We start from the raw sequence: 20,497 nt of genomic DNA on the forward strand, positions 1-20,497 counted from the left end.
GGCGGTGGGGCCCGTCAGAGAGGCGACATTCCTCCCGGGGGTATTTTATTTGCACACTTCACTAGACTGGACACCAAAAGGCTTCGCTAATGCTTCATGGGCTGCTAATTTCCTCCCTGACCCGCGTTGTCGGGGGCGACCCCGGGCCGAAGCGCCGGGCGATGAATGCGGGCGGCCGCCACGGGCCGCGGCCGGGGGCGACAACGGGGCCTCTGCRGGCCCCGCGCGGGCTCCGGCCCGGAGCTGCCCAACAGGGGGAATTTGTGCGGCTCTCAAAAGCGCTGGGTGGCACAATAAGGGAGGCCGCGGGGTCTCGCAGGAAGGCGGGCCGGGGGCGCCGGGCGGGAGGACGGCTTCCTTTGTGCGGGGCTTTCTTTAGAAAGGCCGGTTTGTCTGAAAGCCCCCTCAGCCGACCCAATCGGGGCCTGGCAGATGGATATCGCCGGCGCGCTGCCTATTCACTGCGGGCTGCGGCTTTGAGGCGCTTCCCCCCTCCACCCTCCGAGTTCCCCGCATCCCCCCCCCCCAGCTTTTATTCATTTTAAGGCTAATTTGTTTTGTTAATGTTTTCTTGCCCTCCCCCTCTCSCCCCGTCCAGATTGTGACTCATACTGCAAGGCGTCCAAGGGGAAACTGAAGATCAACATGAAGAAGTACTGTAAGAAGGACTATGGTGAGTCGCCCCTCGCGGCCGTGCTTCCAAGGGAAGAGCCGTTTCGAGATGCACCAGAAGAGCGTCACCCCTCCCCTACAGCATGCCGGGCCTGTTGCTCAGGATGACCCCCCCCTCCCCCGGTGCAGGTTGCCAGATGGGTCTCAGCTTGGCCAAGCCAAGGTGCCCTGGCTGGGCTCTGTTGCAGCCACCTGGGATGGGAGCGTGCACCTGGGGCCAGGCAATTTGGAGAACGTTTTGCCTGGTTTAGAGAGGAAACCCTGGGTAGCAATGCTCAGCAGAGCTGGCGTGTGATCTGTTGCTTACAAAATCTGAGCTTCCATGCTCAGACAGTCCCCCAAATCAGGGCCCGTCTCCTCCCCAGGCTTCTCCTGGGTTACCTGTGCCCTCAGAGCCCCATGGCTCTTCTCTCTGCATTTAGGTAGAGTGGGGACGAGTGCCAGGCGGTTCTCCGTCAACTGGATATGTCTCTGCTCTGTAATCCAAGCATGAATTCATAAAGAGGGTGGAGCAGCTTCAAGATGGGGCTCAGGGAGACTGCAGGATCCCCATCTTCAGATATTCAAAAATTACCGACTGGAGCAACCTTGTTCCAGCTGGTTGGAGCAGACACGTCCAGAGTGGTGGTGTGCGTCCGAAACCTCCAGATCTCAGTTCTTCTGTGATTATTTTTTAAATGTGTCAATTCTGGGTTTGGTTACCCATGACCACTCAGGGGTGGCTTGGGCAGGACTGCAAAGGGGACTTTCTTCAGGCCACATGAGAAGAAACCTTTCAAATCCCTCCTGGGGCTTTAAGCACACATCTACTAGCAAAGCAGCCTCAGGCAGTGCTGTGTGAGGCTCATTTTCACCTCCATGAGTCCCTCCCTCTGGCTCAGTCCTCATCCTCAGGAAAGGAGGTTGGATGAGATCAATCCTGCTCCAGGTCTTACCTTCATGCAGCATGAGTTCTTCTGCTCCAATAGCGCCAATATTGTTGGGATGAGCTGGGTGGTGGGAGCAGGACTGATCTGGAAAGATCAGGCAGAACTGGTTAAAAGTGAGGGCTTGGTGTCAGGAATGTTTAGAAATTACGCTAAACGTATATGTTGGAAATCACCTCACCCCACCACCACCACCATCACTGAGAGTGTGGTGAGGGGATCTGAGTGTCTGAGTTTAAAGGAAGATCCAGATCACTTGGGAAAAGATGATCCATCAGATTTGATCCAGGGACAGGGAAAGGAAGGGACTGCCCAGGTCCGAGCCCATCTTGATGGAGCATCTCTCTTATTCTGGGGTGCGACAGCAAAGCCTGGGTGCTCCTGGGGCCACCTTACGCCACCCAGCAACAGGAGCTGGGCGAAAGCGAAATGTGGTCGCCTCCGTGCAGCTCGCTGGGTACCGCGAGGGTGAAGCAAACGGCCCCTGGTGCAAGACACATCCTGGCACATCCTCTCTGGGATCTGCCTCAAGCAGGGGGGTGAGGAGCGAGCGGGGATGGGGGTTTGGTCCCGGACAGGTGTCAATCAGCATTACTGCACCGTTATCCCCATCCCCTCCGTATCAAGTGTCCCAAAGGAGCGGGAATACCTCATCTCTACCCCGAACACTCACAACAGCAGCTCGGCATATCCGGGAAGTGTTTGCCAAAGCAGAACGAATTTCCATTTAACAGCCCTTCACAACRTCTTCCTCGGACAAGGCCGTTCGCGGCAGGGACGGACGCGGCCGCTGAGGGATGCTTCGCTCTGGCTTTGTGCTCTGACGGCTCCCGGCGAGCCCGGGCGAGGAACAGCTCGCCGACAGGCAGGGAAGAAATACACRGGCTTTTTTCCTAGGAAACAAGCCTGCATTTACAGAGTTAAACCCTGACGCGTTTAGTGTTTCCAAGCCGCGTTTTGCCATCCACGGGGGAGGCAGGGGGTGAGGGGAGGAGGATGCTAAGAAGGGATTTGGGCTGGAAAACAGTAGCAAGCCGGACTTTCTCATGCAGCCGCCCCTCAGCGTGGGGCTCGGGGGCGAACCCTGCCTATTTATTCTTCCATTACCCACACGGCAAACGGGTTTCAAAGCGAAAAGCAAATCCCTTCGGCAAGGACGAGCCGCCAGGGCTGGACGCGCTCGCAGCTCACGTCCGGAGAGGCCAAGCCAAGGTCTGGCCACGCTTCCAGGAGCAGCCGGAGGTTCAACCTCAGATGGTGGAAAGGTGCAAGAAATCCCTTTTCCTTAGAGGAAAGGGTTTAACAGCACATGAGAATATCTCTACTGGACCATGAGATTATGAAGGGCAGGAGCGGCGTGGGGCTGTGCTAAATGCCGCTAAAGGCAGCGGGTTTCCCATCCGCCCAGGCAGGTTCTCTGCTATCTAGTAACTTGGGAGCTCTGACAAGCGCTTTCCCCGCACRTGGCATGGCCAAAATTTTGGTTTCCCACCTGGCTTCTCCGGTGTCTCGTAAGGGTTGAGCTCACACTGGAGCTRTTTCTTCCCGAGCGGGACAGCGGTGGGGGGTGAGATGCTTTCTGCAGCCACCGGCAGTGCGGCAAGCGGCCGAGGCAGCAGCCTGGTGGAGGGGAGCAAAGGGCTTGAGGAGGCGCGCGGAGGGCTCGTGAAGACTTTCCGCCTGCCGCCGCCGCGGGAGGCCAATTAGGAGGCTCTTTTCCTCCCCGTCCCGGCGGCATCGCGGCTCTGAATGTCCTAAAGGGCCCTAATGAGCTTGGACGGAGTCACTTGTCCCCCGAGCACAGTCGGGGACCTATCATCCACCCGGCGCCCCTCAGCGGGGCTTCTGAGCGCCTTCCCAGCGATTCAAAGAGGATATTTCCCCTTATTTATTTATTTTTATCTGTTTATATTYTTCTTTTTTTTTCTTTTTTAAATTGGGCACTTTTCCTGCAAGGTAGAGCAGGTGCAAATATTTGGGGTCAAGCGGCGCRTGGGCAGGGCGGGCTGTGAATCGCGGGAGTGCTCGGAAGATGACAAAACCCCTCTCCCGGGTTTATTTTGGCTGCTCAGGGCTGCCTCTGCTCCCACAAAACTGGGCTCAAGGGCTGGCTTTTTTTTTGGGGGGGGGATTAAAATTAGCCTGGGAAAGAGCTGGGAAAGCAGCAGGGGGATCCCTGCAAGCTGCGGGGCAGAGGCTGGTTTGTCCCACAGCGATTCCCCCATGGCCCGAAAGAGCATTGATTACACCTTGGAAAAGGGTTTATTTTATTTTATTTTATTATACTATTTTATTTTATTATTTTAATTTATTTTATATTAAAGCAGATGATGCTGGTGCAGCAAACCGAGCAGCTCCAGCCTTGTTCCCACYGTGCGACAGCCCCAGAGCAGCCGCCACCGCCGCTCTTGCCCAGTGCCCGAGCTCCGTCATGTTTCCTCCTTTCTCAGCCCTCAGAAATATGAAAAAAATAAATAAATAAAAAAGGAGGAAATTCGGCAAAATCTGGCTAGGCTTTTGCCCAGCGAATGGTGGCAGAGCGCGGTGGCACCGAAGGGGCCCTCGCTCACGGAGGCACCAGCTTTTTCAGGGCGAGCTTGGGGGGTTTTTCCCTGCTGTCTTTCCTGGGACACTAGCGCCTCTTTTGCTTCTGCCCAATCCCACAGGGATTTGTGCCGGATTTTTATCCGGGGGGTTTTGCTAGGCGAAAGCGAGCTCGGCGGGGAGGCGGGGGGCCGGCGCGCGCTGAGCATCCGCGGCTCCAAGGTGAGATCATCTGCTCGCTTTGCCCTTTCTTGGAAAAAGCCTTCCCTCGCGGAGCCGTCACTTAGTCACCCCCTGAGTCCAGCGCCGGCTTGGCAGGGTCTCGTGGAAAAAGCAAAGCGTGTTTTCGGAAGGCGACTTGAAAAGCGGGGAAGGGGGTGTGGGGGGGAAAAATCCCCATAGAAACCTAAGCCGGGAGACAACGCGGGGAGGAAGGTGGAGGAAGGAGCCCGGCCCCATCCCCCCCCCCCCGCTTGGCTTCGCGAGCCCCCTCTGCTGCAAGCATCCCTGGAAGAGATTAAGGTGGAGAAAACCCGCTCGTGGCCTGGAAATTGCGGAGCAACCCCTTGCCGTAGCTGCGTCCGTGGGCTCGGGCCGGGCGGCGCGAGGGTCGCCCCTCCGGCGCGGGGGGGACAGCAGGAGCGGCCCAGCCCGGCCCCGACTGCGGCTCGTAAATCTCCCTTATTAAACCAGCAGGAAATTGGCAACCAGGCGCAAGGCGAAGCTCAGCGCCGGGCGCAAAATCAATTAAAAAAATTAAAAATAAATAAATAAATTAGGAAAATCCCATTCTAACAGTTTGYTCCTGTGCCATTCCCAGCACAGCCCTCCCCACGCGCCGCCGGAGCGACCCGAGCGCCGGCGTTGCCTTTCCTTTGCCTGCCGGTCGGAGCAAAATTCCCGCCGGCTGCGYCCCGGTCGCGCGGCGAAAAGCGGCTTGGCCTTTCGGCACCGGCAGCCTTAGAGGCAGGGGACGGGCGCAGGCGCGAAGGGCGTCCCGAGGCCCCGGTCGCCTCCACGCRCCTTCGGCACGGAGAGGCTTGAAAATGGGAAATTTAGCACAACCCCTCCCCAAAGTAGATTAAAAAAAAAGAAGCCAGAATTGATTATTTTCTTTAAAACTCATTATTTTCAAGGCAATCGCATGATTTTGGTGGACTTTGACTCATGGTCTCCGAATGCTTCAGGAGCGAGGGTGCTGCTTTTATTTAAGCTTCTGTTCCACTGTCCTCAAATACGTTGTTTTGAGAGTTTTTTGGATTTCTTTTCTTTTTTTTTTTTTAATCCTCCCCCCCACCCCCAACACTGCCTTTCATTTGCAACTTCAAGTCCTCAGGTCTTGCGGCTGGAGGCTCCCGGCCAAAGCCCCGGAGCAGCCACGGGCGCTGGGCGCCGGGTGCCAGCGGCAGCCCCCAGGTCCTCGGCGGGCTGCGGGAGCTGGCGGGGAGCCACGGCTCGCCGCAGCGGGCGCGCGGTGACTCACGCGATTCCTGCTCGCCCCTCGGGGGGGTGCGTCGCCGGCGGGCGCTCGGCGGCCACTGCCCACTGCGGGTCGGGGGGCTCCTTCCCTGCTGCATGAGCTTCGCAGCTCGGGGCACCGGCTGCCTCTGCAAATCCCCCCCCCCATCCAGTGCTCCCCAGGTCCATCCCTGGCACCCCGCCAGCAGGCGCCAGCCACGGCGCTGGATACTCTCCTGCCACCCCAGGAAACAGCGGGCGAAGGAAGGCTGCAAGCTCGGCCCAGCACCGAAGCGAGCGTTGGGCTGGAGGGTCTCAGCTGACCCTCCAGCGCCGGCYCCAGCCGAACYGGCCGAGGAACCAAACCCCTCCGTGAAGCCAGGGGAGYTTCAGCCTCAGCCAAGAGTGAGGTTAACACTGCCCACAGTCACCTGGCGCCAGAAACCCAGCAGTATTTGGGTGCTGAAGGAGGCAGTTGGTCAGCTGGGGGGTTTCTCAGAAGCATTTCGTGAAAAGAAAGCTCTTAAATACCCTAAAAAGCACATGGGCTTGGACAGCAGCCCCAGGCAAAGGGCTGCATTTTTGYGTCCTCCACCGCAGAGAAGCCCAGACGTAGCAGAGACGCTTGGCCGGCGTGACCAGCGACCGGAGGAAGCAGGATTTGAAGGGCCACTTCTTTTCCTTTTGGCTCTGGGAAAACCACGTGTCCTAGATGCAAAGTCAGGACATAAAACTTGCTGTCAATGAACACAGCTGCGGCGATGCCAGCCAAGCCTTCACCTAAGCTTTCACTCCTTCCACTTCATTAATAAAGGGGAGGGAAAGGAAAAAAAAAAGAAAGGATGAGGCCTTGACATCAAAAAAATACAGACTGTGTATTTTAGACCAGAGTTTCCTGTAACCACCTCTCTCCAGTTCCTTTTCATTCATTTTCTCCATTTTGTCAGTGTGGACCAAGGCAGGTCAAAGGTTTAAGCTTTTTTGGAAAGATTTGTTTCCAAAAAAATAAAAATTGGCTGATCTGCACATTTTGTTACCTTCACACCAGACTGGGAAATACGTAGTCAGAGCTTAGAGYTGTGTATTTTTTTATTTTCTTTTATTTTCTTTTTCTTTCTTTCTTTTTTTTTAATGAAAGCATCTGGCACCCATGACATGCTCTGAAAAAAAAAATACATGTATTTTGCAATGTGCTAGAAAGTATTGCTGGGCTGAGCAGCTCTGTTTCCCCTGCTCTTTCATAGCTTGAAATCAGTTTGAACATTGTGGCTTTAAAGTAATGGTGATGCTACTCCACTGTTAATTCAGCAGGGTAAAATTTGGTTGTCACTAAGGCAGATCTGAGCATTTTCTGAGTTTTGTCTGGCTGAGATTTTTTTCTCCCTCTGGCGATTTCTGCAACTAAGATTGCACCCGTCTGGGACTGACACGGGTGAGGTTAATCTCTGAGACAGACAGGTGGGCAGAAAGGGACCGTTACAGACCACAAGGCACAGGAGGGAAGGGAAACAAAAAGGAGAGAAGGCTTGAAGACTCAGTCAAAAAGTGTTTTGCGGTTGAACTACAGAGGCAGGTCAGAAGACGGAAAATGCAGCATGACTACATCTTCCGCACGCGCCAGCCCGCAGCATTCATGGAGTGATTTCTCTTTACTTTGTCTCCGGTCCAGTGCTGGAACTTCCAGTGGATTTTTTTCCCCCTTCTGTCTCTTATTTTATTGATTCCTCTCATCTCACAATTAGCAAATAAACACATGAGGTCTATATAATCACTTCCCAACAAAGATATTTTCCTGGAAGGAATTCTAGGGAGGAGAAAAGTGTTCATCCTCTCCAAAGGAAGTCAAGGAGAAGTAATCTCAGTTGATAGCTGCTCCCATCCCCCTCTGCCTTCTCTGTGCTGCTTGAGTGACGTAAGTGTCAGAAAAAAGYGCATAAGCGTGGCAGAAGATGCCTCCAGGCTTATCTCTGGTTCCTCACCACACTGAATGACCAAATGCTTGGTCTCCTTCCCTCCATGTGTTTTGAACCCGAGTCCACAAGATGGACATCTTTATGAATGGGACTCCAGCTGCAGCTCACACCATGAGCTCCACTCAGAGCAGCTGTTGGAGGCCCAAGCTCTGCTCTGGAGCAAGGCATCAGCCACCACTCATCACTCACTCCCCTTTGCCCCAAAATGGCATAAGGCAGATGGGATGAGGACCACGAGTTTCAGAGGTTGTCAAAGCTTTTGTGTGCTTAAGCTTCAGGGTGGCTGGTGTGACACATGGAAAGGGCTTCTCATGGGATGTACCTACCTGGAGCATAACTCAGGAAGATCACAGCAATGCCCAGCTGGAGAGATGGCTGGGAGGCACAGATACGTCTGCAGTGCCCAAGGAAGTAGCTCCATGGAGGAGGAGGGCTGATGGATGTCACCAAGCCAATCAGAGTCTGACACGCAGGGAGGCATGTCTTCATTGGGGAGGTCCCTGCACAGCCACCTCCCTAGAGGATGTGCCTGATCAGATGCCAGGAGAAGACTACCAAGCATCTGCAGGCACCTCCTAAAGCCTTGCACAAAGACAGGAAGCCTTGTCACCGTAGCCTGCTCAGGACCAGCCTGGACCGTAGCCCTGGTGGTGACCTGCAGAATAAAACCATGGGAGCTCCAGGGTCTTTTGAAATCATACATGAGCTAAGTTTTCCCCTTGAGTGCTTCACCCCACAGGAGGACGCTGGAAGCAAACCAGTGTCTATCATCACCAACTCAGCTCTACGGCTTCTTTGCAGAAGATGCAGAGAAGTGTCCTCTCCTGCCTCAATCACTATGCAAAGTTACCTCTTCACACTGGCTCAGCAGTGCTGTGGGCCACTGTTCCTGCATGGATGCTGAGTGGTGAAGAGATACAGTAATGCAATATATAGACTCAGGACTACAGTTGAGGAAGGAGCAAGATGTGGTGAAGCAAAGGGCTGAGTCTTTGCCAGGTTTCTCGGGAGGTTTTATCACAATCCATATGGCTGCAAGTGTGTCAGTCTTTTGGGCTATATAACATGAGCTGCAGCATCATTTTGAAATTCTTGTGCTTATGGATCACATTTGTCCTCCCATCTCAGTATTCCTCTGGGAGCCTGTGATCTCCTGTTAACCTGTCCAGACCTTCCTGGCTACTGCTTCCAAGATACTCTCTATAGTGCTAGAAGCCTGATGCTGCCATTCAGCATATTAAAGGAGAAGTTCAAATGAGTCCACCAGACCCGTAAATCTGGGTTGGATCCGGTCATTGACTTGTCCTTATGATCACTGAGCACTGTCTTTAGTCCTTCACTCAAGCTTTTCACCAGCAATGTCATTGTCCATGTCAAACTGAACAATATTGGGTCAGGAACCATCTCCTAGAAACGTGATAGCTCAATTTCCTCTTTTACAAATCCTTTTGTAGGTTTGAGTAGGCTCAGTATAGATCACATATTGATTTTGGATAGTGCTAACATATCTGTAGGATCACACCTACTCCCCAGTTCATTACATGGCCTTCTTGTACTGCTGGTGGGAGGTGTCCAAGACCACTTTTCTGTTACCTTGTCAGTGGTCAGTGTCAAACATAGCTGGCTCTGGAGATGAAAGGCGAGTGTCCCATAGAAACACATGCTCCAGAAACATCCCGGAAAAACAGAACAGTCAAGCAACCAGAAATCATTCCTGACAAGCAAGACCCAGCTGCATATCCACACTCAATCACGGCTGTGGAATCGTCATCCATAAGGAGGGGCCTGCTCAGATGCCAGGTGCTCACAGAGAGCTCAGTGTAGCTCACTCCTTATGCTGGCCCCAGGCAGATGTGCTGGAGGCCTTAACAGATCTTTCCTACCTCCAGCTGCCAAATGCTTGGAGATAAGGGCCAGTCCCAGCATTTTGCTCCAGATTTTGGCTCACCCTCTCTTAAAACCTGGGGCTCCTTTAGTGTCTTGGTGTAGATGTGTGCAGTTGCCCCTCTGGCAAGGAAGAGAGAGAGGAGGGCGGGAGGGACTGGCCGTGCAGAAAGCACATAGTGCTCTCCAGACTCAGGAACTGGTCTGGGTCGTGCTCTAGCATCTGAGTCTCCCTGGCTGGAGTTAGCATATGTGTCAGGAAGAAAGCCCTTCCCAGGTTCTGACAGTGCAAGCCAGGGTTTAACACCATTGATGAGGGCCAGCGTCTGGTTTCTGTCCTCACTGCAATGCACACCTTGTGCACAGAGCCTTTGCCCTGCACCTTGGCCACTGCTCAGGCCTAGAGGCACACGTTTTCCCTAGGTTTATTAATTTTCCACTTTCATCTGTGCTTGTCGCTTTAAGGGAAAAGGCAGATTTTAGCACCACAGTGACCTTATGGCATACATGAATCTGACTGATTTTTTAAAGATTTTTTTGTATCACTGATGAGTGAGCCACATGAATGGCTTTGGGGAACTGCTCCATCTGTATTTGCTTCATAGTTATGTCCTGAAGGTCCCTGGGAGATGGATGGGTCATCCCCCCCCCCCAGGACATTGATAGAAAAAAGGGCAGTTTTCCCCACCATCACTCCAGGTGGCCCTGCATCATTCACGTGGGCCCTAGCACAAGGAATGAATCGGGCCCTAAGGTACTGCCTCCACCTCCTTGCCTCCCCTCTCCCCATGGGGGTCCTCCAGCCTGCACAGCCCATCAGATAGCCAGCCCTGCTCATCTGAGACCAAGAGGGCTTCCTTTTTGACAGCAGAGCTGGAGAGCACTTTCCATGCCCCTTGTGGTTTCAGTATCTTTGCTGAGACCTTCTGCCATCAACACTGGCTACTTTATTCTAGGATGAAAGCCCCAGAGAGAAAACCAGTTTCAGTGCAACCACTACCAGGCTGGCCTATGGTTGCTTCCCCTAGCCTGAACTCTGGAGGCAGAAATCGTTTTCCTCCCACACACTATTAGGTAGGACTTTACATTCATTTTCTTCTCACTAGCCCAAACCATAACATCTTTTCCTCTCTTGCCTTGGCTTTTTCCAGCTGTTCAGATCCACATCCTGAAAGCGGAAAGAAATGCTGACTGGTGGAAGTTCACGGTCAACATCATCTCCGTCTACAAACAAGGGAGCAACAGGATACGGCGTGGAGACCAGACCCTGTGGATCCACTCCAAGGACATAGCGTGCAAGTGCCCCAAAATCAAGCCCATGAAGAAGTATTTGCTGCTGGGCAACAACGAGGACTCTCCTGACCAGAGTGGCATCATTGCAGACAAAACCAGCCTGGTGATACAGTGGCGGGATACATGGGCTCGGCGGCTCAGGAAGTTCCAGCAACGGGAGAAGAAGGGGAAGTGTAAGAAAGCCTAAAGGAAGAGAAGGCAATGGAGTGCACGAGAGAGCGAGTGAGAGACTGACTGTGCATGCTGCTTTGTGTAGAACCTGGAGCGGATAGGGCCTGGGATTAGGGACTTTGGGAAGGAAGTCACGTTGCAGTTTGTGTGTGTCGGGGCGGGCTGGGTGGGGGAGGATAGCTGGGAATCACATCTGTGGGACTGCAAAGTTTGCACCTCATATTACAGGAGGGAAAAAAAAATCACACACACGAAAATAAAACAAACCATTGCARGAGGAGGGTGGGTGTGGGCATGCAGCACCTCGACTGCGGTGGGAGTGCGAGCAGTTCCCAGTGCCCCCTAGCTTCTTTCTGCCCCATTCGCTGAAGAAATCAAGAGACACCAAACTGCCTTAAAACCGCTAACGTCTGCTAGTTCCAAAGCATAGACACAGGAAGATCAAACCTGTAAGAAACTAATCAACGGCAATGCTGGAAATTAACCCCTCTCCCCAAAATACATATTCTCAGCTTAGTTTGAATGAGACAGTTATCATAGAGGAAACTAAACAGAGACTTACCGCTGAGGACAGATCTGAGGATCAACTAATATAGGTTATTTAAAGACTCTTCAGTATATGATAGCTGTAATGATCACCCGCTGTACAGTACCTAAGAGACAGGACGAGGTCTCCAGCTGTATTGATGTGCTGATCCTGTAGCACCAGGTTAGCCAACCATACGCACAAAATGGTGCAAAAGAAGAGACCACCAGTTAGCGACTTCCACATGGGCATAACTCGGGGAAACAATTCTCTGTTTCATTCCCCATTTTTCCAAGGAGAGCCGCACGCTGCTGCACACCGGTCGCTCATTGCAATACATGCACCGAAGGAGCTTGAGCCCACGGGATGCCCCGGTCCCCCTCCAATTCAAGTCGATAACCAGCATCCCCAGGGAAGCACCCAGACTTTGCAGAAAAGTTGGCCTCCAGTTCCCGTAGGTGCTCTGGAAAATCTCACCCCAACTATAACCACAATTTTTGAGTCTCCACCATGGCTATCCCTGAGACCTCCTTCATGAGTTTGGTCCTTTCTACAGCCGTCAACGAACTGAGGAGTGCTTAGATAGGAAATCTGTGCAGAAGATAATGAAGCCCTGGACRGCAGTAGTTTCACTTCCAAATTCAGCCAGCTTTCTCCAAACCAGCCCAGCCTGGTCCTCGCTCCCTCAGCCTGGCCAGTCCTTCCAGCTTCCCATGTCCTTGCATGAGGTGGCCAGCCCTTACCTCCATGATGGAGCAGGACAGCAGGTGCCAAACTCCTGCTAGCCCCTGGGGCTACCCCCATGGGCAGCAGGACCAGAATAGAGGTCCACATCTCTGGCTGTGTTACAGCCTGCGCAGGGCAGTGTGACCAGCCCCAAAGGGTACAGGTCTCCACTGGGAACCAGATGAGTGAGATTTGACCCACCTAGAGCCCCCTAAACCAGATCTTCCACTGGGGGTGAAAAAAAGCAAACCTACCAGCAGAAAATGTAATTCCTAATCTTTAATCCCTAATGAACTCAGAAGGCAGAGACTGCCCTCACCTCCGTCTAACACCCTGTGAACCAGCAACTGTGGATGGGAGCAGCTTTCCCTGGGGCATTTAAGGGTGCCCWGTCTCTGGAGTTTTTGTCACCAGAAAAAGCCAGATCAGTGCCGCTTTGCCTTGSCTTCCCCTTCCACATTGGTCCATAAAAAGCAGAGGAAATCTGAGTTCATCTAATCAACAGAGGCAGGCAATAGCCAGGGTGGAAACGCAGGGAGGGTAGTCCAGGTACCTGGATGAGAAGCAAACACTAGTCACTACGCAAAGCAAAACCTCCCTGATATTTTTCCTTTTAGGAAACTTGGAAACATCTATTTTATGACATTTTCCAGCAGTTTTGCCTTGTTTTATAGCAATTGACAATATTTATATAATGACATAAACTACCATAAAGCGAGGCAGCCATGTAAATAGGTGTAAAGTGGAGGGCTCCCAGGGAAGCACAGGCCAGCACTGGGCTGCTGGGAGACACGGCACAGAAGGAACCGAGTACTGCTGAGCCTCCCCAAAAACACCAGGGCCCTCAGAGATGAATTTAGACTTAGGACTGAAATCTCATCCTGGATGCCAAGCAATCCACCAAGTCACATCTTTCTCCTCAATCCTTTCTTGCTCAGAACAAACTAATTTTACCTTAGTTTAGAGCCCAAGAAGAGCCGATAATTTTACAGGCAGGGGAACGCATGCAGCCAAGTCAACAAAGGGCTTCCAAAAGATAAAAATCTGATCGAAAGTGTCTCAGTGGAGACTTAAAGCGACAGGTGGCTCTCCTCCAGCTGGGACTGACCAATGTTTGGTAGAGTCTGTGCCAGTTGGAGACAGTTTGTCCTCAATTAGCCAAGGTGCTCTCAAATCGCAGGTGCCCCACGAGCCCAAGGTCCCTTCAGCCTGCGCTGGTTGTGTGGACCTCACAGCTCTGCTCCACAAACACCCGTAAGGCTTGTTCAGACAGACAACCACCTTCCAAATGACCCTTCAGGAACATCTATGTGGGGAAACGCAGTGAGGAACATGGAGGAAACACGTGGAACATATGTCTTTAGGTAAAATGTGATTTCTTTTGAATGGCCTAAAGACAACCAGACCCAACCCCAAACCCGCTCTCTCAAGGCCTTCACCACTCTCCTGCACAGGGAAGACAAAGTCAGGGAAGCTAGGGTATTCAGGATCTACCCATATCCAGACACCAAACACTCTCTGACTGCCTTTTCTAAGAATGTGTGGCCGAGCACTGCCACCACCCCCAGCCTCGACACTCACCAATACCCACAGCAATGGAGACAAACCCCAGCCCTCTAACCGATTTCCTCATTTTGGGAAGTTGCAGAAGAAACTCCATCCACTTCAAGCAGACAGTTGTCCACCTTGTCAGGCTGCCAGAGCCCAGGGACCCTCCAGACATTAACAGAAACCAATACATGGGAAGGAAATCAAGGTGCTTGTACAGTTAGCACAGGATGTAAACAAATTAGAGCTCAGAGAATCTATCATAACCAGAGTGACTATTGCAGATGTAAAACCCCTTCAGCCCCGGCCCACCAGAACCCCGTTCTTTGATCATTGTTGGAGTTTTGTGCTTTCCAACCAGTTTAGAGAAGCTCCTTCACCCTGTCCATGGTTAACCAGTGCCTCCAGTAACCCCCACCTGCACCAATGGCTGGTGTAGCCCATCCACAACCACACTCCTTCTGGGTAAGACAGAGCAGTCCTGTTTTTGGGATGTCTGGGGAAGCAAGTCTTCCCTGCAGCCACCTTGGGACACCTCTTTTTTGGGGGAGRATGTCTGGCCCGTCACCCAAGCAGGATCAAGATGTCACTCTCAAATATCACCCTCCATAGCCAGGGCTGCTGCTCTGTTGGAAGTAAGCATGAGGGCAATCACATTATAACCACTGAGGAATCAAGGTGTCTATCCATCCTCCCGGGATGCCCCCAATTCAGCAGCTGTGGCCAGAAAAGTCACCTGCTRTGCTCCTGGAGAGCTACAGGCCTCACCAATGTGTCCCCCGCCATGAAAAGCAGCTGTCCCACAGCATGACRAGGTGAGAAATCCTGGCAAGAGAGGGCCCAGCTCCCTGGTGGCACGGGGATGGGATGGCACATGGGGTCTGCAACTAACCCCAAGAAGCGAGGACCACCGGCACGCAGCCTCGAGGCAGAGCTGAAAACCGGAGGCGCCGGTGGGAGCCGTAGCAGAGCTTGTAACAGGGTAAAAAGGGCTGCGGTGCCTTTGAARCAAGTTCGGAAAGCAGCTGAAATGCCAAAACAATCATCACTCAACGGTAGCACCCGACAACCCGACAGAAGTCGTTCCGTCTCGTTTTTGTTCGTTTCGTCGTGTCCGTCCCCTCTCCCCGCACCCCCCGCCTTTTATCCCGTTACGCAGCCCCGTCGCAAAACCTGTGTTTTTTTTTTTTTTTTTTATTATAATACTTGTTTGTAATGCTGAAGTTGTCCAGTACTGAATTTAACTTGAAACCTAACTAGATCTGCTTTTAACTTGAACAGTTAAAGTTGATTATAAGCACCACTAAAGTATTTTAACACATAGCTTGCTTTGTGTAATTATATCAAGAGGAATGTTGTTTTTTTTTTTTTTAATTTCTGTTAATATCTTGAATTGTAAATGTTGTTTAGTTATGACCATTGCATACTGCTTTGGGCAATGTTTCTTTACAATGCATACTAATATATTATGGTTATTATATATGAATATATTTAATGACACGTGAAAAAGTTGTGGATTTTCTTATCGTTTTTCCGAGTTTTTTTTYCCCCGACTGTTTGTTCGTTCATTCGTTTCGTTAGATTGGCTGTAATTGAACCAGAAGGAGCTTGTAACTGTTCAGCACCCACTCAGTAGAACTAAAGTCAGAAACCAGTTGAATAAACTCTTGTAAACCGTAACAAACTCCAACGGTATCTGCTTCCTCCCACCCCACGCCCATGGGACGGGGACCTGCTCCAGCAAAGCCGGAGGTGCTCCACGTCCTCGTGGTCTCTCCTTCGCCTCCCACTCCACGTCCCTGAAGGTCCCTGCAAAGTCCCCATTTGCAGGAGTCCCAGGCACACAGGGAACGAGGGGATGCCATTGGGATCAAGAGAGCTTCCAACTCAATGGTCAAAGCCAAGCCCTGCTGGTTGTACCYCCTGGCCGGGCTGCTTATCAAAGTGGTCCCCTTTCTGCTCCAGTGGCCACCCAATATCTTTCACATGGTAGATTTTTAAGCAACATAGTCAGCACAGGGGAGAGCAGTGGGGAGGGCAGAGCAAGCCTGGGCTCCATCTCCAGACACTCGCTCAGCTCACAAGGGGCATCACTAGCCGCAGCACTAGCTCACCTCGAAGCAGCTGGCRCTTGAGACCAGGCAAAGATTGATGCTAAAAGATAAACTAGAAAGCCKCTGGCAGAGGAAGTGAGGCAGCAAAACACTTCCAGAAGGAAAAACACAGGCAAAAGGTCCTGCAAACAGCAGAGGGGTCAGCCTGCATGACCCACGCTCTTAACATCTCTGAGAATTTATTAATTTGAAAACATCGTGGAGGTCAGAAATCTCAGATCTTTATTGCAGCAACAAATGGGGCAGAAATGGCCCCACCTCCGCTCTGGAGCTGCAGCGTTGCAGAGAAAGCAAATGGATTTCCCAGATCGCTCCGGCTTTTATCCCTCTTGACACATAGCCACCGGCCCAAACGCGGCAGCGGCAGCTCTGAGAGGCGGGTAAAGCCAAGGGCTGTACGCTGAGTGCCTGCTCCCACCAGGCCCCGCCGCAGTGATCCAGCCACTCGTCCACCCGGCAAAGCAGCCGGCTCACTGCGGAGAAGAAACAACAGCTGGAAACACATCAACTCCAGAGCACGTTCTCGTTCGACAGGAATAAAGCAGAAGGAAGGGACAGTGAGGCCTGGGATGCCTCTGCGAGGTGCACAAACGGGATGTGCAGGACCTTCTGCCACTCGTAGTCGAGGTGGCCCAGCGCCGGTACGCGCCTCGGGCAGCCCCGGCGAGCAGCTCCAACGCGCAGCTTGAGAGCCGTTTGCCCCATGCCTGGAAATCAGAGCGACCCCCCATCCAATTGCAAAAGCCGTGGACTCCAATTAACCATGCTTTTCACCCTCGCTTGCTCAGAAACAGTAACGAACCGCTCAGATATTTTAACCTTCCCTTTTGTGGAGCAGCGAAACAGAAAAAGATTTCCACACACATCTGAGCACTGCCAAATCCGCTTCTTGTTAATAAAAGTCCTCACCCACATGACGCATTAGATGTTGCCTAAAGGGCAAATCTAAGAATCTCTTTATTAGATACTTCAGCAGAGCAGCTCCTTGCGTTTCTACCTTTCCCATGCACAGATAGCAAAAATGTGTTTGAGGATGCAACAAATCAGAAAATATCTTTTTTAAAGCCCCTATCCAAGCGCAGTCCTTGTGTCACATCCATCAGGATAAATTATGCATCCATTCTGCACGCCCTGGGAATTCAAACAAGACCTTAATTCCCTCCGTAAACTACAGCTTTAATTAGAAGCCAAAGTCCATATTCTCATCTCTGTGAATTGCCCGGTATTCTCCTGCTGTCACTGAAGATGCACGAGGCTGCACTGGAGCAGGGAGAGTGCAATCACGCCGCAGGGCTCGCACAAAAAGCCTCCTGCTGAGAAACAATTCCAGGCAGATTTTCCAGCTTGGTTCCTCCGAACAAGCACTGCTGGAACGCACGAGTTTTGAACACATCTCCAAAGCCACATGCTGCTTGTTTCCAGCTGGAGCAGCCTTGMTTGAAGCTTCGTTTCTACTTGGAGATCAAGCAATAAGATAATCAAAAACCTGTTGTGAACCACGAGAAAGTAAAACTATCTTCCCCCCCCCCCTTTTGAAGGTTGTAATGGGAAGCATCTTTCCAAGGAAAAGCAAGCAAACAGGCACAGCCTGAACAACCAGGAGTGAACCGGACTTTTAAAGGTTTCAAGAAAGATTTTCTCCAACAAAGCAGAACGGACACCCAGGAAAGCACTCTGCTCCCTCCCAGCAACGGGCATCATTTCTTCTGCCTAGCAGGCAGGGATGTGGTATCCAGTTATCTACCAAAAAGCACAGGCGCAGATTTCCCACCTTTAAACCCCAAATACRGATGCTGAAGTGGCAGTAGCGTACAATCAGCCTTGCCCTCAGATTTCGAAACCCCTCTAGAGGTGCTGGTCTCTCCTCCAGCTGCTCACATAGGTACTGAGCAGCAGAAGGCAGGATTGGGCCCTAGTCCGGAGCAGTATTTGAAGCCCACCACCCACACCATGAGGTACAGCTGCACTTACTGGGCTTTTTCTCTTTTACTTGGCATGTTAAGAGATTACTCCACCAAGCCCCTCTCCACCTATCCTGTGCCTGTGTCCTAGGAGCACACAGAAGGGAAAGGACATGAYGGTGCTTTTCAGCTCCTATCCTTAAGGACTGAACCCCCACCCTGCCTGGCAGGGTACAGGTGCATCCAACTTCTAAAAGCACCTTCATCCTGCAAAACCTGTGCCGCYCCCACCACTACCCTGTTGTTTCCACCTCAGATCCTGCAGCGAGTCRGTTAAAACCTCATCTCCACCCAATGCTTGTGGTAGGCTCCAAGGAGCTTAACAAGAAAGATTTTGCATTTTGATCTGCAGATCTCCAAGTACGTTACAAAGGAGGTCAGTACTGGAGAGTCTCAACTCATAGATGGGGAAACTGAGTGAAGGAGAGCAGAATTACTTAGCTAGGGCTAAGAAGCCAGAAGAGCCAGAAGAGCCTGTGTTTCCCAGCTCCTAAACCACCATGGACCCGCTAGACATGTGTTGCCATCACCAGCTGTGGAGGGGAGGGAGAGAATAGTGCCAGGAGCCAGTTTAGAGCTCTGGAAACACATACTCCATCACCACGGGTATGGACCAGCCTAGGGCTAGCAATCATTATAAATACGTAAGGAAAGATATGTCAAGATACACAGGATGTCTGATAGGAACCATTTTTTCCTCTTCCCCAAATCATTATGGAAGCATTAAAGGTCATTAGCACATCCCATGGGACAACAGGCAACAACAAAAATCATACAGAAAAATTGTATATAAATGGTTCAGCTTTTATTCAATGTTGTTATTGCTTCCTCTATCAATCTGACAATCAAACTGGCACATGTAACAAAACGATGAACTTTTTGGCCAGAAGTGAGCATCCGATGCTTCTTTTTTGTTAGTTTTGAAATACTTACAGTTTCCTTTCCTTTTTAACAGTTTGTGAAAAATTATAAAAGAAAGAGGCAGATTTCCACCACCAAGATTAGTACACTAATACTAGCGCATCTCCTGCGGTTAGCTGGCTGTGGAAAGCCTGCCCCAGAGCAAGGCAGATAAGGCTCCTGCCTTATGAGCACATTTTGGGCAAGGCTTTCCGCTCTTATGCACCTGGCTGTGTTTAAGACCCACTGCTGTTTACATTTCTATCTGTGGAGATCAACACTGATAATTTTCCCACAACAGCCAAAGATGACTCATTCGTGACTGTTTTTGTGCAGTTCATCTGAGTTCCTATACCCTGGTCATCATGCTTTTCACTTTAGGGCTACATGTGCTCTCTAGTTTTCCATCTTGCTAGAGTCTATACCCATRCCTTGCCTTAAACATTTATTCCTTGAGAAATGTAAGAATCCTCATTCCAAAGAACGGTGTCAGAAAGTACAGGAACTCCACTTATGTACCCCCAACCCCCAGTATTATCAGCTGACAGTATTTTAAAACTGTCAAGATGACCAACCATTCAACAGAAGAAAGACTGGGCCAGGCATACAGCATCCCAATATGATCACTTACTTAGATGTAGATGCACTGAGAAATGAATCTATTCCATAAGCAAGTGCATCCTCCTGAAATACTAAATTAAGGTAGGAAAAGAGTCCTTCTCACGTTCACMTCCTCCAATCATGCAGCAATCTTCAGCTGTGCCCTGAACGAGGGAATGGACGGATGTCTATCGGACACAGCTTCATTCTAATACTGGTGAGTTTATTTAAAATATGGAAGGTCTTTGCACRAAGTTGATCTCTTCTCTGGAGTCCTCCACGTTCAGCTGTCGAACAGCAGCTTGAATGGGCCCCAAATTTGCATTATTTTGTTGGCCAGACAGCAACCACAGCAATCGCAATCAGGAGCAAGACAATCACCACCAGCATTCCTGGAAAAGATGAAACAACACGGTCACTGCCCTCAGCTTTTACAATTGGTCTTTTGCAATTAAATTCTTCCTCTGAGACCTGCTCCTCCTCCCATCTGAAAGAGATTTTTTCCACATTTGCTGTGTGAAAGCCTTTCACACAACCCCTCTCACCAGACCCTTGCACATTAATTACCTGTACAGCAACAAGAACACAGAAGTCACATTGGTAGAGCAGTTATTCCTTCTCATACTGACCTTCTCATTCCTTCAAATTATTTTTTTGAATTTTGTGCTTGTTGCCTTAAACATTTATTCCTAGTCTTCCTAGTTGAACATCTGCCTTGTGAAGATTAAAGGATATGTTTAACTCTTACTAATATCATTGTAAGGCTAGTTAAGCTTTTCTAGGATCACTTTATACCATCCCACTGGGCAAAGGATTACTCCGAAGGAAATCTAAATTGCATCAGGAAATTGTTTCCAATACACACTATTCCTGCTTTAAGACAAAACCATTAGCAAAGCAAAAAACACTGCTTTTGTGTACGTACCTATCTTYGGAAAATGAAAATCAAGTAACATTAAGAAGAGTCTACTAGCACTCTGCGAAATCACGCAGCATGCAAGCTGTGTGTGCTCCATCCTTCCCAAAAAYCTTATTGGTTCCTATGCAGAAATTAATGACTAATACAGTCTCACAAAACTTTACGACTGTTTGTTAGTTCAGACACACCATGCTGCTATGCTGAAGGTTAGTATTAAAAGAAAAATAAGTTCTGGACAGTTTCGAAGAGTGATCCAGAAAATCAGCAATGTGGATTTTCACA

General features: G+C 50.8%; 2 protein-coding genes across 2 annotated transcripts in view; one reads left to right on the forward strand and one right to left on the reverse strand.

Moving 5' to 3' along the window:
* Positions 1 to 14,914, forward strand: part of NTN1 (netrin 1) — a 120,637-nt gene extending 105,723 nt beyond the window's left edge. The window contains exons 5-6 of the mRNA XM_085298309.1: positions 599 to 673; positions 10,609 to 14,914. Coding sequence (XP_085154435.1) covers positions 599 to 673; positions 10,609 to 10,937 — 404 coding nt within the window. The 3' untranslated portion in view covers positions 10,938 to 14,914. The remainder of the gene's footprint in view (positions 1 to 598; positions 674 to 10,608) is intronic.
* A 3,665-nt stretch (positions 14,915 to 18,579) lies between these two features.
* The window catches only part of STX8 (syntaxin 8), a 109,107-nt gene continuing 107,189 nt past the window's right edge, over positions 18,580 to 20,497 (reverse strand). Inside the window, exon 8 of the mRNA XM_085298343.1 lies at positions 18,580 to 19,688. Within this exon, the coding sequence (XP_085154469.1) occupies positions 19,621 to 19,688 (68 nt within the window). The 3' untranslated portion in view covers positions 18,580 to 19,620. The remainder of the gene's footprint in view (positions 19,689 to 20,497) is intronic.

Source organism: Rhea americana, unplaced genomic scaffold (assembly GCF_003343005.1).
Source record: "Rhea americana isolate MKP2758 unplaced genomic scaffold, rheAme1 scaffold_138, whole genome shotgun sequence".
Classification (NCBI taxonomy): domain Eukaryota; kingdom Metazoa; phylum Chordata; class Aves; order Rheiformes; family Rheidae; genus Rhea; species Rhea americana.